The sequence below is a fragment of the Mesoplodon densirostris genome, chromosome 1 (genome assembly GCF_025265405.1).
Source record: "Mesoplodon densirostris isolate mMesDen1 chromosome 1, mMesDen1 primary haplotype, whole genome shotgun sequence".
Lineage (NCBI taxonomy): Eukaryota > Metazoa > Chordata > Mammalia > Artiodactyla > Ziphiidae > Mesoplodon > Mesoplodon densirostris.
This window is the reverse complement of record NC_082661.1, coordinates 148,444,377-148,464,105: the sequence shown is the minus strand read 5'-3', so window position 1 is coordinate 148,464,105 and position 19,729 is coordinate 148,444,377. Positions and strand designations below refer to the sequence as shown.

The following is a 19,729-nucleotide window of genomic DNA, read 5'->3' as shown; positions in this document are numbered from 1 at the left end:
AAAGCAGCTGTTACAAGTTGTGAGTTTTGGCTTGACTCAGTCTGAAAAGACATTTTGAAAACTCTTGTGAGAAGGGGGCTGTAACAGAGGGTAGCATTCAAGGATTAATAACTGAATCCCAGGATGGTCCCAGGATGAAGACAGAGCCAGGGGGGCTGATTTAAAACAACTCTGGAATTATCTTCCTGAACCTCAGTTTCCTAATTTATAAAATGAAGATGATAATACCTCAGAGATTTATTCTGGAAGCAAAGTGAGCTAACAGCTGTGAAAGCACTTTGGAAAGGAGAATGGGGTCCATAATGTAAAAGGGGGTTACTGTTTTCTTGGGGAAAATGATTTGACAAGCTGCAAGGAGAAGACTAAGATGGGAGTCAACTTTTTTTTTTTTTTTTTTTTGCGGTATGCGGGCCTCTCACTGTTGTGGCCTCTCCCATTGCGGAGCACAGGCTCCGGATGCGCAGGCCCAGCGGCCATGGCTCACGGGCCCAGCCGCTCCGCGGCATATGGGATCCTCCCAGACCGGGGCACGAACCTGTATCCCCTGCATCGGCAGGCGGACTCTCAACCACTGCGCCACCAGGGAGGCCCGGGAGTCAACTTTTAATCATCATTTGTTTCACGGGCTAAGTTGGCACCTGTCACCCAACACAGGTTCACAGTGCTGAATGCCTATCCCAGAACACCTCTTCGCTTCCTCTGTGCCAAGTGGGACCCTTCCTCTTTTACACATCCAGAACTCCGTTATGTGATTGACTCCACTTCTGCTCCATTGACATTTAACGTGTTTCTCTATAGTTTCTGTCTGACAGCATGTTTACATGGAGTCACTAATGTTCTTTTTTACATTGTTTCTCACATACAGGTATACCAGATTAGGTTTAACACTCCTTAAAGGTAGGAAGCATGATAGCTATTACTATTATTATTATTATTACTACTACTAGAAAGTACCTTGCAAAGCATCAAGCCCAAACCAGGGTTTCTCAAAAGCAGCACTATTGACATTTGGGACCACATAGATTTTTGCTGTGGGAAGCTGCCTTGTGCATTGCAGGATGTTTAACAGCATGGTGGGTCTCTACTTGCTAAATGCCAGTAGCAACTCTTTCTGTCCCCAGAGTTGTGACAACCAAAATGTTTATAGACATTGCCAAATGTTTCCAGGTGGAGGCTGCAAAATCATCTCTGGTTGAGAACCACCACACTAGATGGATGTAAACCAATATTATGGTCACTGTAATTAATTTTTTCAGATTACTTGGAATAATGCTGAGAACTGAGTAGGTACTCAATGAATATTTACTGAATAAATGGAAAAAAGGAGAAAAGGACTTCATTAGTTATATTCATAACAGGCCCTACAGCATAAACCCTTATATGATTAAGATGATATTATAAATATATATATATATATATATATATATATATATATATATATATATATATATATACATATTTTTTCTTTTTGGCTGTGCTGTGTGGCACGTAGGATCTTAGTTCCCTGACCAGGGATCAAACCCGTGCCCCCTGCAGTGGAAGCACAGAGTCTTAACCACTGGGCTACCAGGGAAGTCTCTAGAAATTATATTCTTATGCTTACACAAAGATCACAGCTAACAGTAGCTTTCTCCCTAGCACATGACCTATGAATACATCTATGATGGTTAGCATCCTGTTTATCCATCAAGCATGAGACAGAAAAATTATTTCAAATTCTAGGAAAATATTGCATCAAACACCAATTATCAGACCCATTTTCAGAGAATTAATTCTACATGTGAAAAAATAGTACAATCAAGAATTATTAAAAAAAGACTGACAAACAGAGAATCTCAGATGAGTGTACTTAGGAAATTTCTGTTCTCTTAAAACATAAGTTCTTTTAATATAAATGTTTCATCAATCTTCCAAGATCTGTTCCAAAGTCATCAATCTTTTCCAAGATCAGAAGATTTGTACTATCTTCTGATATTTGGGGAACCTATGTGAGGTGGCATTTCACCTAGAGCTGTTAAAGAATACTGATGTTACTTTGATCTTTAAGAACTTTTGGACCATCGTGTTAAGGAATACTGATGATGTTTTTTATTTTCAAATTTTCTCAGTGGATTCTTAAATCCTGTATCAACAGGCAACATTTTCCAAATGAGCACTAATAAAGTGTTCTTATCAAAACAGGGGCAAACGTAGCTGAAAAAGAAAAGAATCAAGGGGCTTCTCTTTCAGATGCACTCACTCATTCTTCTGGTGGCTTAGTGCTATATACAGTCTTTTGGAGGGAATCGTAATTTAGCAGCAGACCTCCACTAAACAGTGTGTGAAAAAGAAATTAAACAAACTTCTACTTTTGGCTAGGATGTAGTAACCTGTGATAAGTCAGTACAACCCGCCCCATCAAGTAAAACTAGAAAAGCCAGATAAAGCACAAGAAACATCTGTTCAAAGGCCTCTGATAGCTGATGAGACCATCAGGAGGTAAGTGGCTGAGATCCCAGGGAGAAGACAACTGTAGAACAAACAGTCCACATTCTATGGATGCTTTTTCCCCTAGGATCTTGCCAATTCTTGGCATGGTGCTAGAAACTGAGAACCTGGACACAGGGCCACTGCAAAGAGGGAGAGAAGCCAGTAGAGCTTTTGGCAATCCCATGGGGGTGGAGAGACAAAAATAAGAGTTTTGGTGCTGCCAGAGGAGCAGGGTATTAATGTGCCAAGGACATAGTGGGAAAGAAGACACAGAGAAGTGGGCCTATCACATGGAAGGACTTTCCCTCAAGGCATGTGCGGTAAAGAGCAAGAAGCTGGGCTTCCCTGGTGGCACAGTGGTTGAGAATCTGCCTGCCAATGCAGGGGACACGGGTTCGAGCCATGGTCTGGGAGGATCCCACATGCCGCTGAGCAACTGGCCCCGTAAGCCACAATTACTGAGCCTGCGCGTCTGGAGCCTGTACTCCGCAACAAGAGAGGCCACGATAGTGAGAGGCCCACGCACAGCGATGAGGAGTGGCCCCCACTTGCCGCAACTAGAGAAAGCCCTCGCACAGAGACGAGGAGCCAACACAGCCATAAATAAATAAATAAATAAATAAATTTTTAAAGGGCAAAATTCCTTAAAAAAAAAAAAAAGATCAAGAAGCTAAAGAGGCAGAAAACCTCTGCAAAGCCAAGTGGAAATCCAGCAATCTTATTCTTAGAAGAAAAACATTACAACTAGGGACTGCCAAGGAAGAGCAGAATGCAGTAAACACCTTGGTTTCTCATAAGGCTCACTGGAGAAGTGCACCCTCAGAATGGAAACAAACCAGAGGGAGATGGAGCCTTACCAACACTGCCTTATAAAACAACAAGCAAAATCAGCTCAGTCTCTGACTGGATCAAGGTGGTCTGTTCCCACTCTACGTGCCTGCCCTGTCACCCCCTGATGTCAGCCAACAGCCTTTAGATCCTTCAAGTTTAGCCTCAACTGCAGAGAGCTGCCTCACCCAAGGGCACACCCTTCCCAGGAAGGACCACAACCAGTGGCTGATTGTGGGGATATAAAGACCCGGCTGTCTGGACCCAACATGGAACAACTCCCTCAGGCCATATGTGCCCCAGAGATCCCCATGGATTTAGCCAAGCTTCAGTGTACCTGGATAACATTTCAACTTCTACCTCTACCCAATCCTGCTTTCTCTCCCTCCTTTACAAGTGCTGATACTTAATAAATACCCTGTACAACAAACCCCATCTCAGTGGCTGCTTCTGGAAGACCCTGCTTGTGACAGCTGCAGAAGTGGTCCAAGAAAGCAGGTGATATGATGGGGTTATTGATCTGGATTACTCACTGCTGGGATGGCAGCAAAGTTGCCATCACTGATGGAAGGTAGAGATAGACATTCCCTGGTATAAGGGGGTGGTCCAATTGCTAAAACCCTTAACAGAGGTGAATTGGAATAGTCCACCTATGGAAAGGAATGCACTGAATGGGGTAATTTACCAAGTGTTTGAGAAGTAACTATAAGGACAATGAATTGGATGGCTTTCAGCCAAGCTCAGTTTCCTAGAAAAAAATAACTCAAAGCTCCAGGCAACTGTAACTCATGTGTGAAAGCCAAAGGGCCTTCCTCATAATTTAGAAAGAGGTTCTTACATACTGTACCAGGAGAGTCTAGAAAACTGAGGATCAGAAAAACTGGATAATGTAGACCCATTAAAATTAAAACTTCTATTCCATAATAGACATAACAAAAGAAAGGAAAGGCAAGCCACACAGACAGTACATATATCCAACAGATGACTTATATCCAGAATGCCTAAAGAACCACAAATCGAGAATAAAAAGACAGACTACCCAATCAAAAATGGGCAAAATATTTTGACAGGTGCTTCACAAAAAAGGATATTTAAGTAACCAAAACATTTTGAAAATTCAATCCAATTCATTAGGAAAGTTCAACTTAAAACCACAAAGAGGGCCTCCCTGGTGGCGCAGTGGTTGAGAGTCCGCCTGCCGATGCAGGGGATACGGGTTCGTGCCCCGGTCTGGGAGGATCCCATATGCCGCGGAGCGGCTGGGCCCGTGAGCCATGGCCGCTGGGAGCCTGCGCATCCGGAGCCTGTGCTCCGCAACGGGGGAGGCCACAACAGTGAGAGGCCCGCATACCACAAAAAAAAAAAAAAAAAAAAACCACAAAGAGATACTTCAATACTATCATCAGAATTGCTAAAATGAAAAAGACTGGCAATACCAAGTGCTGGGGAGGATCTGAAGCAACTGCAACTTTCACCCACAGCTGGGAGAGGTATAAATTGAAACAACCACTTTAAAAAACTTTTTTGCTGAACAAATACATAACCATGTTCCATCAAAGACATGTACAAGAATAGTCACAGCATCACCATTCACAGTAGCTGGAAACAACTCAAATGTCTATCAACCGTAGAACAGAAAAATATACTGTGATGGAAAATATATTAGAATACCATAAAAATGAGAATGAATGAACCACAAGAAGATGAAAATACAGTGAATCTCTCAAACATAATGTTGAGCAAATGAAGTTCAACACAAAAGGCATGCATACTGTATGATTCCGTTGATATCAAGTTCAGAATTGGCAGAATTACCTAAGCTGATAGAAGTCTGCATAGAGGTCTCTTTTGGGAGGATCAGGTCACTGGGAGGGGGCTTGTGTTTCTGGGATGCTGTTAATATTCTATTTCTTGATCTGGGTGCTGGTTAAATGGGTCTGGTCACTTTGTTAAAATTTGTTGTACTGTACACATTATTTGTATACTTCCTTTCATGGACGGTATACTTCAATAAAAAACTTTTTAAAATGCAACAAAATGCAGACACCTACATTGCTTTTCTTTCTCCTGCTGTGGTGAGAAGCAAATCCTGCTGACATTGTTGTTTTCACTTTGGTTTCTAAACTGGGAGCATTTGAGGAAATCGGGCCAGGAGGCATTCACCATCCCCAGGACTGATTCACAGCCCTCTTTTGCAGACTCGCAGAAGGACCTACAGGGCAGGAGTCCATGACTAGAAGAAAAGAGAAAGGTGAAAATTAATGTTTTTACAGACTATTTCTCAAAATAATAATTAAGCTAAAGAAAAGTTGGCCACCAGTGCTGCAATATTATCTTAATTTATATTTACTACAGTCAACAACTTGAACTTCTGCCTTCAACACTATAACAAGGATTTCAGCCACCCTACTGTCATGATTCTAGAGGTAATAAGCTAGTTCCATAACACATGATCTAACTGTCTCTTGTGGAAGCATTTATCCCAAATGATTTTTTTTTTTGAGATTTCTTGTGCTAAAGTAAACCTGTCAACCAAAACAGAGCTCTATTTACTATCAAAAGGAGTAAATTAACATGGAAATGAATGCCCCCAAAATGGAAAGGCAGAAGTAGGTCACAAAATAGGTTAATCTCATTTCTTTATCATCCCTTTGAGAAATTCAAAGTACCTCTGAGAGGCAGCCAGAGAGAAAGCTGTTCCTTAGCCTCCACTGCCTCCCTGGAAAAGAAAATATTATACAAACAAATGGCAACTCTGAAAACTTGTACAGTTATTTATCTTTTCATTTCTATGTTATCTTCTGCAAAATAGAAAAACACAAACAACTGTCCATTAGCAGTAAAGTAATGATGCCCTGGAGTTTGTCTTTATTCATCTGACATTCAATCAAACACTCCTGGATCCACGGCTCTGTGTCTGGGGACAGGGATGCTGCAATGTCAAGGCCGTGGACTTGTTCTCTTGCAGACCCTGGTGGCTTTTTCTACTTTGCAGCTAGAGACTGCATCTCTCACCCTGGCTGGTCATCTAGCAAAGGCATCTCAAACGATTTTAAGAAAACTGGGAAAGAAAATATACATGTCAGTCAAAGCAAAGCACACACTTCACAAATGTAGGGTCAATAATCTATTGCAGAATCATACAGTATCAGATCTGAAACCATAAACAACACCTCATTCAAATCCTCCACTTAAGGTAAGTTCAGGGAGATTCTGAGACACACATAGCTTCCTAATGGAAGAAGCTGGAAGAGAATCCAGATGTTTTAACTTTCAATCCACGCTTTATCTACTGTTGCATATCATCTATTCTCATATAACGATCTAATAATTAGGCTTTAAGAACTTTAAAGCATAATTATAATTCTCCATTCAAATTTCTATAGATCACAGAAACATAATGGAATGCGCCAGTCACTGAGTTAAAATAGAAGTGATTGAGTCTGTGAAAGAATCTTGAGAGTGAGATCTTGTTATACATAAAAATGTAAGAAAGGGGTACTCAACAGTTACATTCAGATACAAACACTTTTGACCTTCTCAGAAACTTGCCTTAAAACTGGGTATCTTTTAGAACCCTGATAGTCACATGACTACATTAACATGTAGCTGAATTTGTTAGCGAAGATGTGGAAAGATGTTCTGCATTTGAAAGAATTCGCTTTAGAACATAAGATATGAATTAGTCCAGGCAAGTGTTTCAGTGTAAAGAGGACACCTGGGGGCTTCCCTGGTGGCGCAGTGGTTGAGAATCTGCCTGCCGATGCAGGGGACACGGGTTCGAGCCCTGGTCTGGGAGGATCCCACATGCCGCGGAGCAACTAGGCCCATGAGCCACAACTACCGAGCCTGCGCGTCGGGAGCCTGTGCTCCGCAACAAGAGAGGCCGCGATAGTGAGAGGCCCGCGCACCACGATGAAGAGTGGCCCCCGCTTGCCACAACTAGAGAAAGCCCTCACACAGAAACGAAGACCCAACACAGCCAAAATAAATAAATTAATTAATAAACTCCTACCCCCAACATCTTCTTTAAAAAAAATTAAAAAAAAAACAGGACACCTGACTGCCATTCAGGAAATATATTAGATATTCATAGGACAGAAAGTATCGCTTAAATAACATTTTTTTTTAAGATTTCCTTTCCTAGATCTTATTCCAAAGACGTTAGAGACTATATTTTCTCAAATGAAACTGGGGATCATGGTTGAGGAATGTGGAGAACACAGAATTCCTATGCAAATACTTATACTTCACTAGGCTCTAAGTTCTACTACACATACATTAACTCATTTATTTCTCATTACAGCACTATAGTACTGTACTGTACCATAGATACCATTAGTATCATCCCTAATACACACAAAAGGAAACTGAAGCACAGGAAATATAAGAGACTTGTCCATGATCACTGAGGTAGTGAGTATCACAGCCAGCACTTGAACCCAGGCAGACTGATTCAAGGACTATTAACTACTCTATTACATGTGAGTCCTTACTTTAGGAATGTATGCTCCAAAAGCATAGCTCAAGGTTAGTTCAAAACTTGATATGTACTTTCCCGTGGACCAACCATACACACAGTGGTTGGGTTCTCCCTTCACTCTACAAACTCCTAGTTAACCTTCAATGAGTCAGTATTTGCCTAAGGAGTTAAGGAACACTAGGAAAGGGTGAAGGCATTTCTCTTTCTTTTCCAGGTGTGAGACAGCCCACAAGAAAGCTACAAAATAAGCTAGGCTTGGCTTCAGCATTCTTCCTTGACACCTAGTCCCTGACCTGTGTACTGACAGCACCCTGTCCAACCCCACTCCAGCACCCCACCTGGACAGCCACCTCCACAAGAGCATTACTTTCTCCTCAACATTTTCTTCCCTTCCTACAATCAAAACTACGTTCCCCAAGTGAGCTGATCACAATGAGACTTCCAAAGAAAAGAAACGAAGATAACACAGAGTAATACATAATAGTAGATGGACACTTAACCTTCCCAGAGGTTTTTGGCATCATTAGAAGATTGCTTGCTGGAGCAAAGGAATCTCTCATTGATGGAATTCCAGGGGCCATTTACAGAGGGAAAAATTCATCCAACATTGTCGGATGGGGGAGTCACAGTGAGGCTGAGGAACACTTGAGGCCCAACTCTCCCAAGTGATTCCTGGACCATTCCTCACTTCTGAACACACATATTCTTTGATCACTCCACATCTCTCAGAATCTTCTATGGTAAGAGCAATGAAGGTTCATTCAGGGGCCCAGCAGACTGTTTTCATGTTCTAAAGCTGAGTCTTTAATTCAGAAGCTGACTTCTTGTCATTGACTCTTATCAGAGTTATTTTCTGCCATAAAGCATAAGCTGTCCCCCTAAACTTTTCACACTGGCCACTTCTCACTGTCTGATCTTGCGCCAACAGTTCACTCACACCAAGACTCAGCTTCCTCATTTGAAAAGTGAGGGGTTTGAAAGAGCTGATCTTTCATGGTCCTTTTACCACTAACATTCTGTAAATCAAAATTCATTCCTTAACACAATGCTTCTCAGAGGAGTGGAGATAATCCCACCAGCTTTGCTAAATTTCAAAAGGTAACATTTTTTTTCTCGAGACTTGTTCTGGGAATATAGAGAGACATTAAAATACCATTAGGCTTTCCGTTCTAAAAATAGGGCCTAAGAAAAATGTCTAGAGTGTTTCCAAATAGCTCTCTTAAAGAGGTGTAACCAACCGAGACCCATAGGCTTTAAACTGCTAGACGAGGACATGTGAAATACTGATACAGTATTAATAACCAGCAGCTCTTTCAAACACTGAGCAGGATGAAGAGCCATTTGTTCTTGCTTTGCATGAAATTCAAGCGCCTACGAAGGATTGAAGCATTTTGCTTTTCATCACATGGAACAGTGCCGTGAGACAGACCACACTATTTTGAAATATAAGTGCTGATATCCAAGCAACAAGCAGACTGACATCTGAAAACAGTGCTCAGCACAGTGGAGGGGCCAGACTGGGCTACCAGGGTACTATTTTAGGAAAGATGGCTACTTTAAGTGATGTGTGAAGTGCATTTGGGGTTGTGCAAAAGTCCCTACAACATTTCAACTCAAGCTTAAGCAGAAAATGCTTTCCTCACTTCTGTAAGTATGTGTTGAAACAAATACAAACAAATATCAAGAATTCTATTACACAGTAATAGTGAGGTTTCTAGGGGATTTTCACTAGGAAGGCTACTCAAATTATTTATCTACAAAAAAATTGTAGATTTTACCTATATAATTTTTTTTGTAGACAAAGATGTTTATTTTAAGATTATTTTTTTCACATCTTTATTGGGGTATAATTGCTTTACAATGGTGTGTTAGTTTCTGCCGTATAACAAAGTGAATCAGCTATAGGTATACATACATCCCCATATCTCCTCCCTCTTGCTTCTCCCTCCCTCCCACCCTCCCTATCCCAACCCTCTAGGTGGTCACAGAGCACCAAGCTGATCTCCCTGTGCTATGCGGCTGCTTCCCACTAGCTATCTATTTTACATTTTTACGTATACAATTTTAAGCAAATTTATCTACTAAAATTTCTATATTTATTTACAAAAAATTAGATTTTTTCTTTATTGTACCCTTTGACCAACATCTCCCCATTCCCCTCCCCCACAAATGTATACATTTTTATCAGCAAAACGGTTCTGATAAAGACATAAAGTTAAAATTATTGAATAAGCTACAGCCACACAGTAGGCTTATATAATAGCTAATGGATTTTTGTTTTCTAAATCACTTTTTTCTAACTTTTTTTATTGAAGTACAGTTGATGTATAATTTTATGTAATTTACAGGTGTACAATATAGTGATTCACAATTTTAAAGGTTATATGCCATTTATAGTTATTATAAAATATTTGCTATATTTCCCATGTTGTGCAATATATCCCTGTAGCTAAATTTATCTAACTTTTTACTTTAAACTACTTTTAGAGACTTACAGAAAAGTTATAAAAACAATACAGAAAGTTTCCATATAGCCTTTATCCAGGCTCCCCTAAAGCAAACATCTTACATAACTACAGTGTAATTATCAGAACCAGGAAATTAACACTGGTACTAAAGTAAGGACCCTATTCAAACATCACCAAGATCTCCATTTAGGATCCTACACTGCATTTAGTTGTCACTTTTTATTTCTGACAAACTAACCTTTAAGTATATCAGAGAAGCTCAGGATTTAAAACCCTTCTTCCATGGGGCGGGGAGGGGGAAGAATTTTTGTGACAGGCAGGCTTTAAGATGGCCCCCAATGACCCCACCTCCTGCTATTCATGCCCTGTGTAACCTCCTCCCCTTGAGTGTGAGCTGGCCTAGTGACTTGCTTACAACCAACAGAAGGTAATGGGATGTCACTTCCATCATTAGGGTACATAAGACTGTGACTCCTCTCTCACTAGCAGATGCTCTCCCTTACCAGTTCTCATGAAGCAAGATGCCAATGTTGGGTAGTTCTACATGGCAAGGACTTGAGCCTGGCCTCTGGCCAACAGCCAGCTAGGAACTGAGGCCCTCCACCCTTAAGGAACTGAAATTCTTCCAACAATCACATGAGCCTGGAAGTGGATCCTTTCCTAGGCAAGCCTTCAGATAAGACCCGAGAACTGGCCAGCACCATGAATGCACCCATATGACAGACCCTGAAACAGAGGACCCAGATAAGACACTCCCAGGTTCCAGATCCACAGAAACTGAGATAATAGTTGGGTGCTGTTTTAAGCTGCCACATCTGTGGAAATTTGTTACGTAGCAATAGGTAACTAATACACTTTTCTTTGATATATCACTTGGTAAGAGGCATGTTACTGAGTTAGATGTATTATTTATTGATGAGACTTACATAATCTTTTTTTTTTAAAGAAAGTCGTAAATTTGTCTTTGTTAGGCCAAGCTGTTCAGTGAACAGTGCTCACAAAGTCATAGTCACTGGGAACACCCAGAGCTGCAGACCTTAGTTGTGAAGAGAATGTTAACAATGGAAGGGTCTGGCAAGATAATGTACTACTGTTTCCTCCTTTTACATGCAAGGAAATTGAAACTTAAAAAGATCTCATAGCCAGATGCTATGACGCCAGCCCAGTGCTCCAGAATGTCTCACCTAGCTGACCTCTTCTCACAAACAGACGTCACAGATAACACAGGAGCATAAATCCACAAATCATACAGGAGCACGAATTCGTCACCACTGCTGGCAAACACAAAAAACAACAGATGACTTGTTTTCTCTGTGATGGGCCAACGGCATCAGCTTCCTATGTCTGCACTCTCTGGTGGCCTCAAGAGACCTCACAAGAGGTATGGCTTAGTTGGGGTACGAAAGGAGTAGGGAAGACATTACCTTGGTTCCCAGCTTCATTAGACATGGGGATAGAAAACTGTGCTAGTGAACACTTATATGAGTCATTGTCTCACACCAGAAGAGAAATCATGGGAGAAGTCAAGTTATTTTTTAGTCATTGGTCTGAAACTCTTTCAAAACCAGAGTTTTTCGTCATCTTCATTTGTAATAGCCATGGTTCCAGCAGGAAAGAAATGACTCACTGAAGTAGGATTACTGCAGAGTATTTAATGAAAAGGTCACTTATGAAGGTACTGGCAAGGTTTAGAAAAAATAAACAGGGGTAGTGCAGCATGTGGGGACAGGTTGCCGTTAGCATCCCAGATTCAACGGACAAGGGAAGGAGCAGTTCTTGGGACTCAGAAAGAGCTGTATGCAGAAGGCTGCCTGATAGGAGCCAGAGCCTCCCACAGTGGGATTCAGGCAACTCCAAACTGTGTAACCTGGTAAAGAAGAAACTAGGGGATCATGACCCAACCTGCCTCTCTTCCCACACTCTGATGTCCTGTCGGTGGCTCCCATTGGCTGAGCCCCACAGGAAGCTAGAAAGTAGCCACTGTTGAAACCAACCTGTGGGGAAGAGTGGGCTGGAGGAGGGTGGGAAGTGGATAAGGAGAAGTAAAGGAGAAAGAGCCAGCACATGACTGCATGCCTCACACCAACGGGAGCTCAACAAATACTTGTCAGGGGACAAAACGCAGTGCTGTGGGAGGAGACTGTTCAACTATTATTAGCTTGAAATCTGGTAGGAGTGTTTACACCGCAGAAATCAGCAAATGCTACAAATCATTTGTTTTGTTTTTCAGGGAGCCAGTTTACCAGCATACCACTGGATGAAAGTATAAATCACGTCATCTCCTCTAGAAGGGAAGCTGTTTTTACCTCCACTGGAAGGAAAATTACGGTCATGCACTTCTTGGACCAGATGAAGACATTATGTCAATATTAACCCCCTATCTCCCACTACCACCAGCCCTCCTTCTTGGTGGTAATACCATCTACCCAAGTCCGCAAGCCTAAAAACCTTTGTTTCACCCTCAACCTCACCATTCATATGCAATTAATTACTAAGTACTGTTAATTTTACTTCCCCAAAGTCCCTCAAATTCATTTATTCTCTCCCCATTTTATGTTCTCATAAAATTAAACTGGTTGTAGTTCCCCTAATATACGACAGATTTAGGCTGCCTGCTTTCTCCACCTTGCCCACATGGCAAACTTCTATATATCCTCCAAAATCAAATTCAGCTGTTACTTCTTCACTGGGAACAGCCTTCCTAATATTGCCAAATGCAAAGAGTCCCTCCTTCTCTGCGTTTCCCCCCATACCTTTTAAACTGATCACATTGGACAGCAGTGTAATTGTTTTCATGTCTTGTCCCCTATTATGCTGAGTCCCTTGAAGGCAGAACTGTGTTTTATTCATTGAAGCATCCCTAGCATCAGACAATGCACCTGGTACATTGTAGGTGCCAATAAATATTTGCTAAAGGAATAAATTGATAACTTTCCTAACACCTTTGTTGAATAAACTGATATCAGAAGCTGAAAGGGAGCTCCCAAGCTGTACACATGCCTAGCAAGACTCTCCACCTCACCATATGTCTACCCCCCAACACTCACATCCTTGCCAACAGTATCTGCTTGCAGGACTGATTCCATCATGCCCTCTTTCTCACTTCCAGCAGATATCACAGGACAGTCAGTATGTCCGGGTCTCTCTCACTTCCTGGATTCCCATATGTTCGTGGATCAAATGTAACCTTCTCAGTGAGATTTTCCTGAACAATATTTTGCTTAAAATTGCATCCCTTGCCACCATACCCATACTCTCCCAAAGCTCTTCAATTCTTTTTGGAATTTTTCCATTGTACTTATCACTGTCTGATACACTATTATTATTATTAAAAAAAGTTTTAATCTGTTTGTTTATTGCCTATCTCCCTCCAAAATAATATATGGTTCATGAAGTAAAGGATTCTTGTCTATTTTGTTTGCTGTCCTATCCTTAGTGTATACAGTAGGCACTCCATAAATATTTGAGAAATAAAAGAATCACATGCAGAGGATAATTTGGTGGCCTGCTTGGAACAAAGCTGTCAGAAGCAAAGTTGGGAGCAGAACTGTCACTACTTAATTCTCAACTTAATGGTTTGTACAATAGCTCGCTCCATCCCTGCTCACATGATCCCCTCCCTATCAGGTCAGCAAATTCTACACTGTTGAATCTTGAAATAATTCCCATGTAAAGGCAAAATCTCGGTAAAACTGCTACAGATAAAAACCCTACAGATTAAGTGTCTCGCTTATATGTCAATAGTAAGATGTCACCCTTAAAATAGAGAAACTTGAGGAAATGACAACAAATAAACACAGCTTGAATTAAGATGAATGTGACTACCAAACGTACAATAGCTAGTGGGAAGGAGCCGCATAGCACAGGGAGATCACCTTGATGCCTTGTGAGAACCTAGAGGGGTGGGATAGGGAGGGTGGGAGGGAGGGAGACTCAAGAGGGAAGAGATATGGGGATATATGTATATGTATAACTGATTCACTTTGTTATAAAGCAGAAACTAACACACCATTGTAAAGCAATTATACTCCAATAAAGATGTAAAAAAATAAAAATAATAATAATAATAAAAAGATGAGTGTGAATAATGTAAAACCACACAACTGCCCCTGAAAGAGAATATAAAATTCCATACCCTTCTACCCAGCAAGATCCTGATTCTCATTAATACTTGGCATACTTACCAGGGCTCATGGAATAGAGGATTAACAATCACAGAAAAATTTTCAATTGTTCAATTATTTTTTGCAGCTGTTTTGATTTTTTGCACATCATGAAATGATGCCTTAAATATGGATCTTTGAATGCACTGAATTATTAGCATTAAATATAAATTCTAGTCACATCCACCTAATACCCATGAATTATTGAGGAGAAAAGTAAACAAACAACTCCACTGAGCTTGATGAAATATGTGTGCTTGGGACACTGTCAGTGATTTGACAAGGTGTTTTCAGGAAATTTGAGCTCCTGTGGCCTGATTCTCCAGCTTTACGTCTTTGTAAAATAAAAGTAATGTGAGTTATCTGACTGTGTATTACCCACACTTTGAGCCATTCTGGCACATAAACGAAATCTTACTTATCATTTTATGTCTGTATAATGCCAAAAAGCAGACTAGATCACCCATGTTGCCTGAGATTGAAAAGGGAACTGTGATACAATTGACCACCTAAACAGCCAGGTAGTCAGCACAGGTGTAGCCTAAAAGACTGCTGTTTACAAGTTGGCAGATAAAATCAGGGAAGTAAGTGGCAGATGACTTTCCGAATATTTAGTTGGTATTAGCAAAAAAGTCTCTTTTTGCTTTGACTACTGATCTATATAAATTCTTAAAAAATATAGATATGAAAAAATATTAATTCTGTAATGTTTCCATTATTCTCAAATGTGACACAATTAGAGTTCTGGGGACACAGACAAAATCTTTAATAAATAAATTAGCAGTATGTAATAATTCTTCATTTAGAAAAAAATAATAAAATAAGCTTATGCTGATTTTATATAATTTACAAATTCTTCAAAAAATTGTTTTAAATCAAGTCATATTTTTCAGTTGGCTTTTAAGATTATTTCAGGGTTGCATTTCCATAGGAGAGTGGCACATGCTATCTTATAAAATAATGTCTTTAAAAATACAGTAAGCTTTCTGAAAACTACAGGCCAATATCAATGATGAACACATGCAAAAATCCTCAACAAAATACTAGCAAACAGAATCCAACAGCACATTAAAAGGATCATACACCATGATCAAGTGGGGTTTATCCCAGGAAGGCAAGGATTCTTCAATATACACAAATCAATCAATGTGATACACCATATCAACAAAACGAAGGAGAAAAAACATATGATCATCACAATAGATGCAGAAAAAGCTTTTGAAAAATTCAACACCCATTTATGATAAAAACCCTCCAGAAAGTAGGCATAGAGGGAACCTATCTCAACATAATAAAGGCCATAAATGACAAACCCACAGCCAACGTCATTCTCAATGGTGGAAAACTGAAACCATTTCCACTAAGATCAGGAACAAGACAAGGTTGCCCACTCTCACCACTACTATTCAACATAGTTTTGGAAGTTCTAGCCACAGCAATCAGAGAAGAGAAAGAAATAAAAGGAATCTAAACCAGAAAAGAAGAAGTAAAGCTGTCACTGTTTGCAGATGACACGATACTATACATAGAGAATCCTAAAGATGCTACCAGAAAACTACTAGAGCTAATCAATGAATTTGGTAAAGTACAGGACACAAAATTAATGCACAGAAATCTCTTGCATTCCTATACACTAATGATGAAAAATCTGAAAGAGAAATTAAGGAAACACCCCCATTTACCATTTCAAAAAAAGAATAAAATACCTAGGAATAAACCTACCTAAGGAGACAAAAAACCTGAATGCAGAAAACTATAAGACACTGATGAAAGAAATTATATACGATACAAACAGATGGAGAGATATACCATGTTTTTGGATTGAAAGAATCAACACTGTGAAAATGACTACTACCCAAAGCAATCTACAGATTCACTGCAATCCCTATCAAACTACCACTGGAATTTTTCACAGAACTAGAACAAAAAAATTTCACAATTTGTATGGAAACACAAAAGACCCCAATAGCCAAAGCAATCCTTTTTTTTTTAACATCTTTATTGGAGTAATATTGCTTTACAATGGTGTGTTAGTTTCTGCTTTATAATAAAGTGAATCAGTTATACATATACATATGTTCCCATATCTCTACCCTCTTGCATCTCCCTCCCTCTCACCCTCCCTATCCCACCCCGCTAGGTGGTCACAAACCACCGAGCTGATCTCCATGTGCTATGCAGCTGCTTCCCACTAGCTATCTATTTTACGTTTGGTAGTGTATCTATGTCCATGCCACTCTCTCACTTTGTCCCAGCTTACCCTTCCCCCTCCCCATATCCTGAAGTCCATTCTGTAGTAGGTCTGTGTCTTTATTCCCGCCTTGCCCCAGGTTCTTCATGACCTTTCTTTTTTTTTTTTTTTTTTGTAGATTCCATATATACGTGTTAGCATACGGTATTTGTTTTTCTTTTTCTGACTTACTTCACTCTGTATGACAGACTCTAGGTCCATCCACCTCACTACAAATAACTCAATTTTGTTTCTTTTATAGCTGAGTAATATTCCATTGCATATATGTGTCACATCTTTATCCATTCATCTGCTGATGGACACTTAGGTTGCTTCCACGTCCTGGCTATTGTAAATAGAGCTGCAATTAACATTTTGGTACATGACTCCTTTTTTTTTGCAGTACACGGGCCTCTCACTGTTGTGGCCTCTCCCATTGTGGAGCACAGGCTCTGGACGTGCAGGCCCAGCGGCCATGGCTCACAGGCCCAGCCGCTCCGTGGCATGTGGGATCTTCCCAGACCGGGGCACAAACCCGTGTCCCGTGCATTGGCAGGCAGACTCTCAACCACTGCACCACCAGGGAAGCCTGGTACATGACTCTTTTTGAATTATGGTTTTCTCAGGGTATATGCCCAGTAGTGGGATTGCTGGGTCGTATGGTAGTTCTATTTTTAGTTTTTTAAGAAACCTCCATACTGTTCTTCATAGTGGCTGTATCAATTTACATTCCGGCCAACAGTGCAAGAGTGTTCCCTTTTCTCCACACCCTCTCCAGCATTTATTGTTTCTAGATTTTTTGATGACAGCAAGATCCTTTTTGACCCACCTCCTAGAGAAATGGAAGTAAAAACAAAAATAAACAAATGGGACCTAATGAAACTTCAAAGCTTTTGCACAGCAAAGGAAACCATAAACAAGACCAAAAGACAACCCTCAGAATAGGAAAAAATATTTGCAAATGAAGCAACTGACAAAGGATTAATCTCCAAAATTTACAAGCAGCTCATGCAGCTCAATATCAAAACAAACAATCCAATCCAAAAATGGGCAGAAACCTAAATGGACACTTCTCCAAAGAAGATATACAGATTGCCAACAAACACATGAAAGAATGCTCAACATCATTAATCATTACAGAAATGCAAATCAAAACTACAATGAGATATCATCTCACACCAGTCAGAATGGCCATCATCAAAGCAATCTTGAGAAAGAAAAATGGAGCTGGAGGAATCAGGCTCCCTGAATTCAGACTATACTACAAAGCTACAGTAATCAAGACAGTATGGTACTGGCACAAAAAAAGAAATATAGATCAATGGAACAGGATAGAAAGCCCAGGGATAAACCCAAGCGCCTATGGTCACCGTATTTTTTATAAAGGAGGCAAGAATATACAGTGGAGAAAAGACAGCCTCGTCAATAAGTGGTGCTGGGAAAACTGCACAGCTACATGTAAAAGAATGAAATTAGAACTCTTCCTAACACCATACACAAATATAAACTCAAAATGGATTAAAGACCTAAATGTAAGGCCAGACACTATAAAACTCTTAGAGGAAAACATAGGCAGAATATTCCATGACATAAATCAGAGAAAGATCCTTTTTGACTGACCTCCTAGCAAAATGGAAATAAAAATAAAAATAAACAAGTGGGACCTTATGAATCTTAAAAGCTTTTGCACAGCAAAGGAAACCATAAAAAGACGAAAAGACAACCCACAGAATGGGAGAAAATATTTCAAATGAAGCAACTGACAAAGGATTAATCTCCAAAATTTACAAGCAGCTCATGCAGCTCAATATCAAAAAAACAAACAACCCAATCCAAAAATGGGAAGAAGACCTAAATAGACATTTCTCCAAAGAAGATATACAGATTGCCAACAAACCCATGAAAGGATGATCAACATCACTAATCATCAGAGAAATGCAAATCAAAACTACAATGAGGTATCACCTCACACCAGTCAGAATAGCCATCATCAAAAAATCTACAAACAATAAATGCTGGAGAGGGTGTGGAGAAAAGGGAACCCTCTTGCACTGTTGGTGGGAATGTAAATTGATACAGCCTCTATGGAGAACAGTATAGAGATTCCTTAAAAAACTAAAAATAGAATTACCATATGACCCAGCAATCCCACTATTGGGCATATACCCTGAGAAAACCATAATTCAAAAAGAGTCATGTACCACAATGTTCATTGCAGCTCCAATTACAATAGCCAAGACATGGAAGCAACCTAAGTGTCCATCGACAGATGACTGGATAAAGAAGATGTGGCACATACATACAATGGAATATTACTCAGCCATAAAAAGAAACAAAACTGAGTTATTTGTAGTGAGGTGGATGGACCTAGAGTCTGTGATACAGAGTGAAGTAAATCAGAAAGAGAAAAACAAATACCGTATTCTAACACATATATACGGAATCTAAAAAAAAAAAGAAAAAGGTTCTGAAGAACCTAGGGCCAAGACAAGAATAAAGATGCAGACGTAGAGAATGGACTTAAGGACATGGGGAAGGGGAAGGGGAAGCTGGGACGTAGTGAGAGAGTAGCATGGACATACACACACTACCAAATGTAAAATAGATAGCTAGTGGGAAGCAGCCGCATAGCACAGGGAGATCAGCTCGGTGCTTTGTGACCACCTAGAGGGGTGGGATAGGGAGGGTGGGAGGGAGACGCAAGGAGATATGGGGATATATGTATAGCTGATTCACTTTGTTATAAAGCAGAAACTAACACACCACTGTAAAGCAATTATATTCCAATAAAGATGTTAAAAAAATACAGTAAATTTTATAAGCAGAAAAATTTGATACTTTTTACTAAAAGATTATCAGCAAAATTCAACTCAAAAGTGGTATAGTAATATAAAGTGTGCAGTAGTAGAAATATTGAAAATAAACTGGATGGTGGGGAAGAGGTTTTGTAATTCTGGTATAGCAAATATTTTTGAAAAAACCATTTCTGTATCAACTTTGATGCCATCTTGATTGTTCACCTAGAGGCCATCTCAGTAATCTGGCCATCTTTAGTAATAGGATGGAGTTAGAACAGGAAAACCGTATC

At 40.1% G+C, this 19,729-nt stretch overlaps 1 protein-coding gene across 1 annotated transcript in view; it reads right to left on the bottom strand.

Moving 5' to 3' along the window:
• CORIN (corin, serine peptidase) overlaps positions 1-19,729 on the bottom strand; it is a 224,215-nt gene that overhangs the window by 152,562 nt on the left and 51,924 nt on the right. The window contains exon 4 of the mRNA XM_060091256.1: positions 5,349-5,530. Coding sequence (XP_059947239.1) covers positions 5,349-5,530 — 182 coding nt within the window. The remainder of the gene's footprint in view (positions 1-5,348; positions 5,531-19,729) is intronic.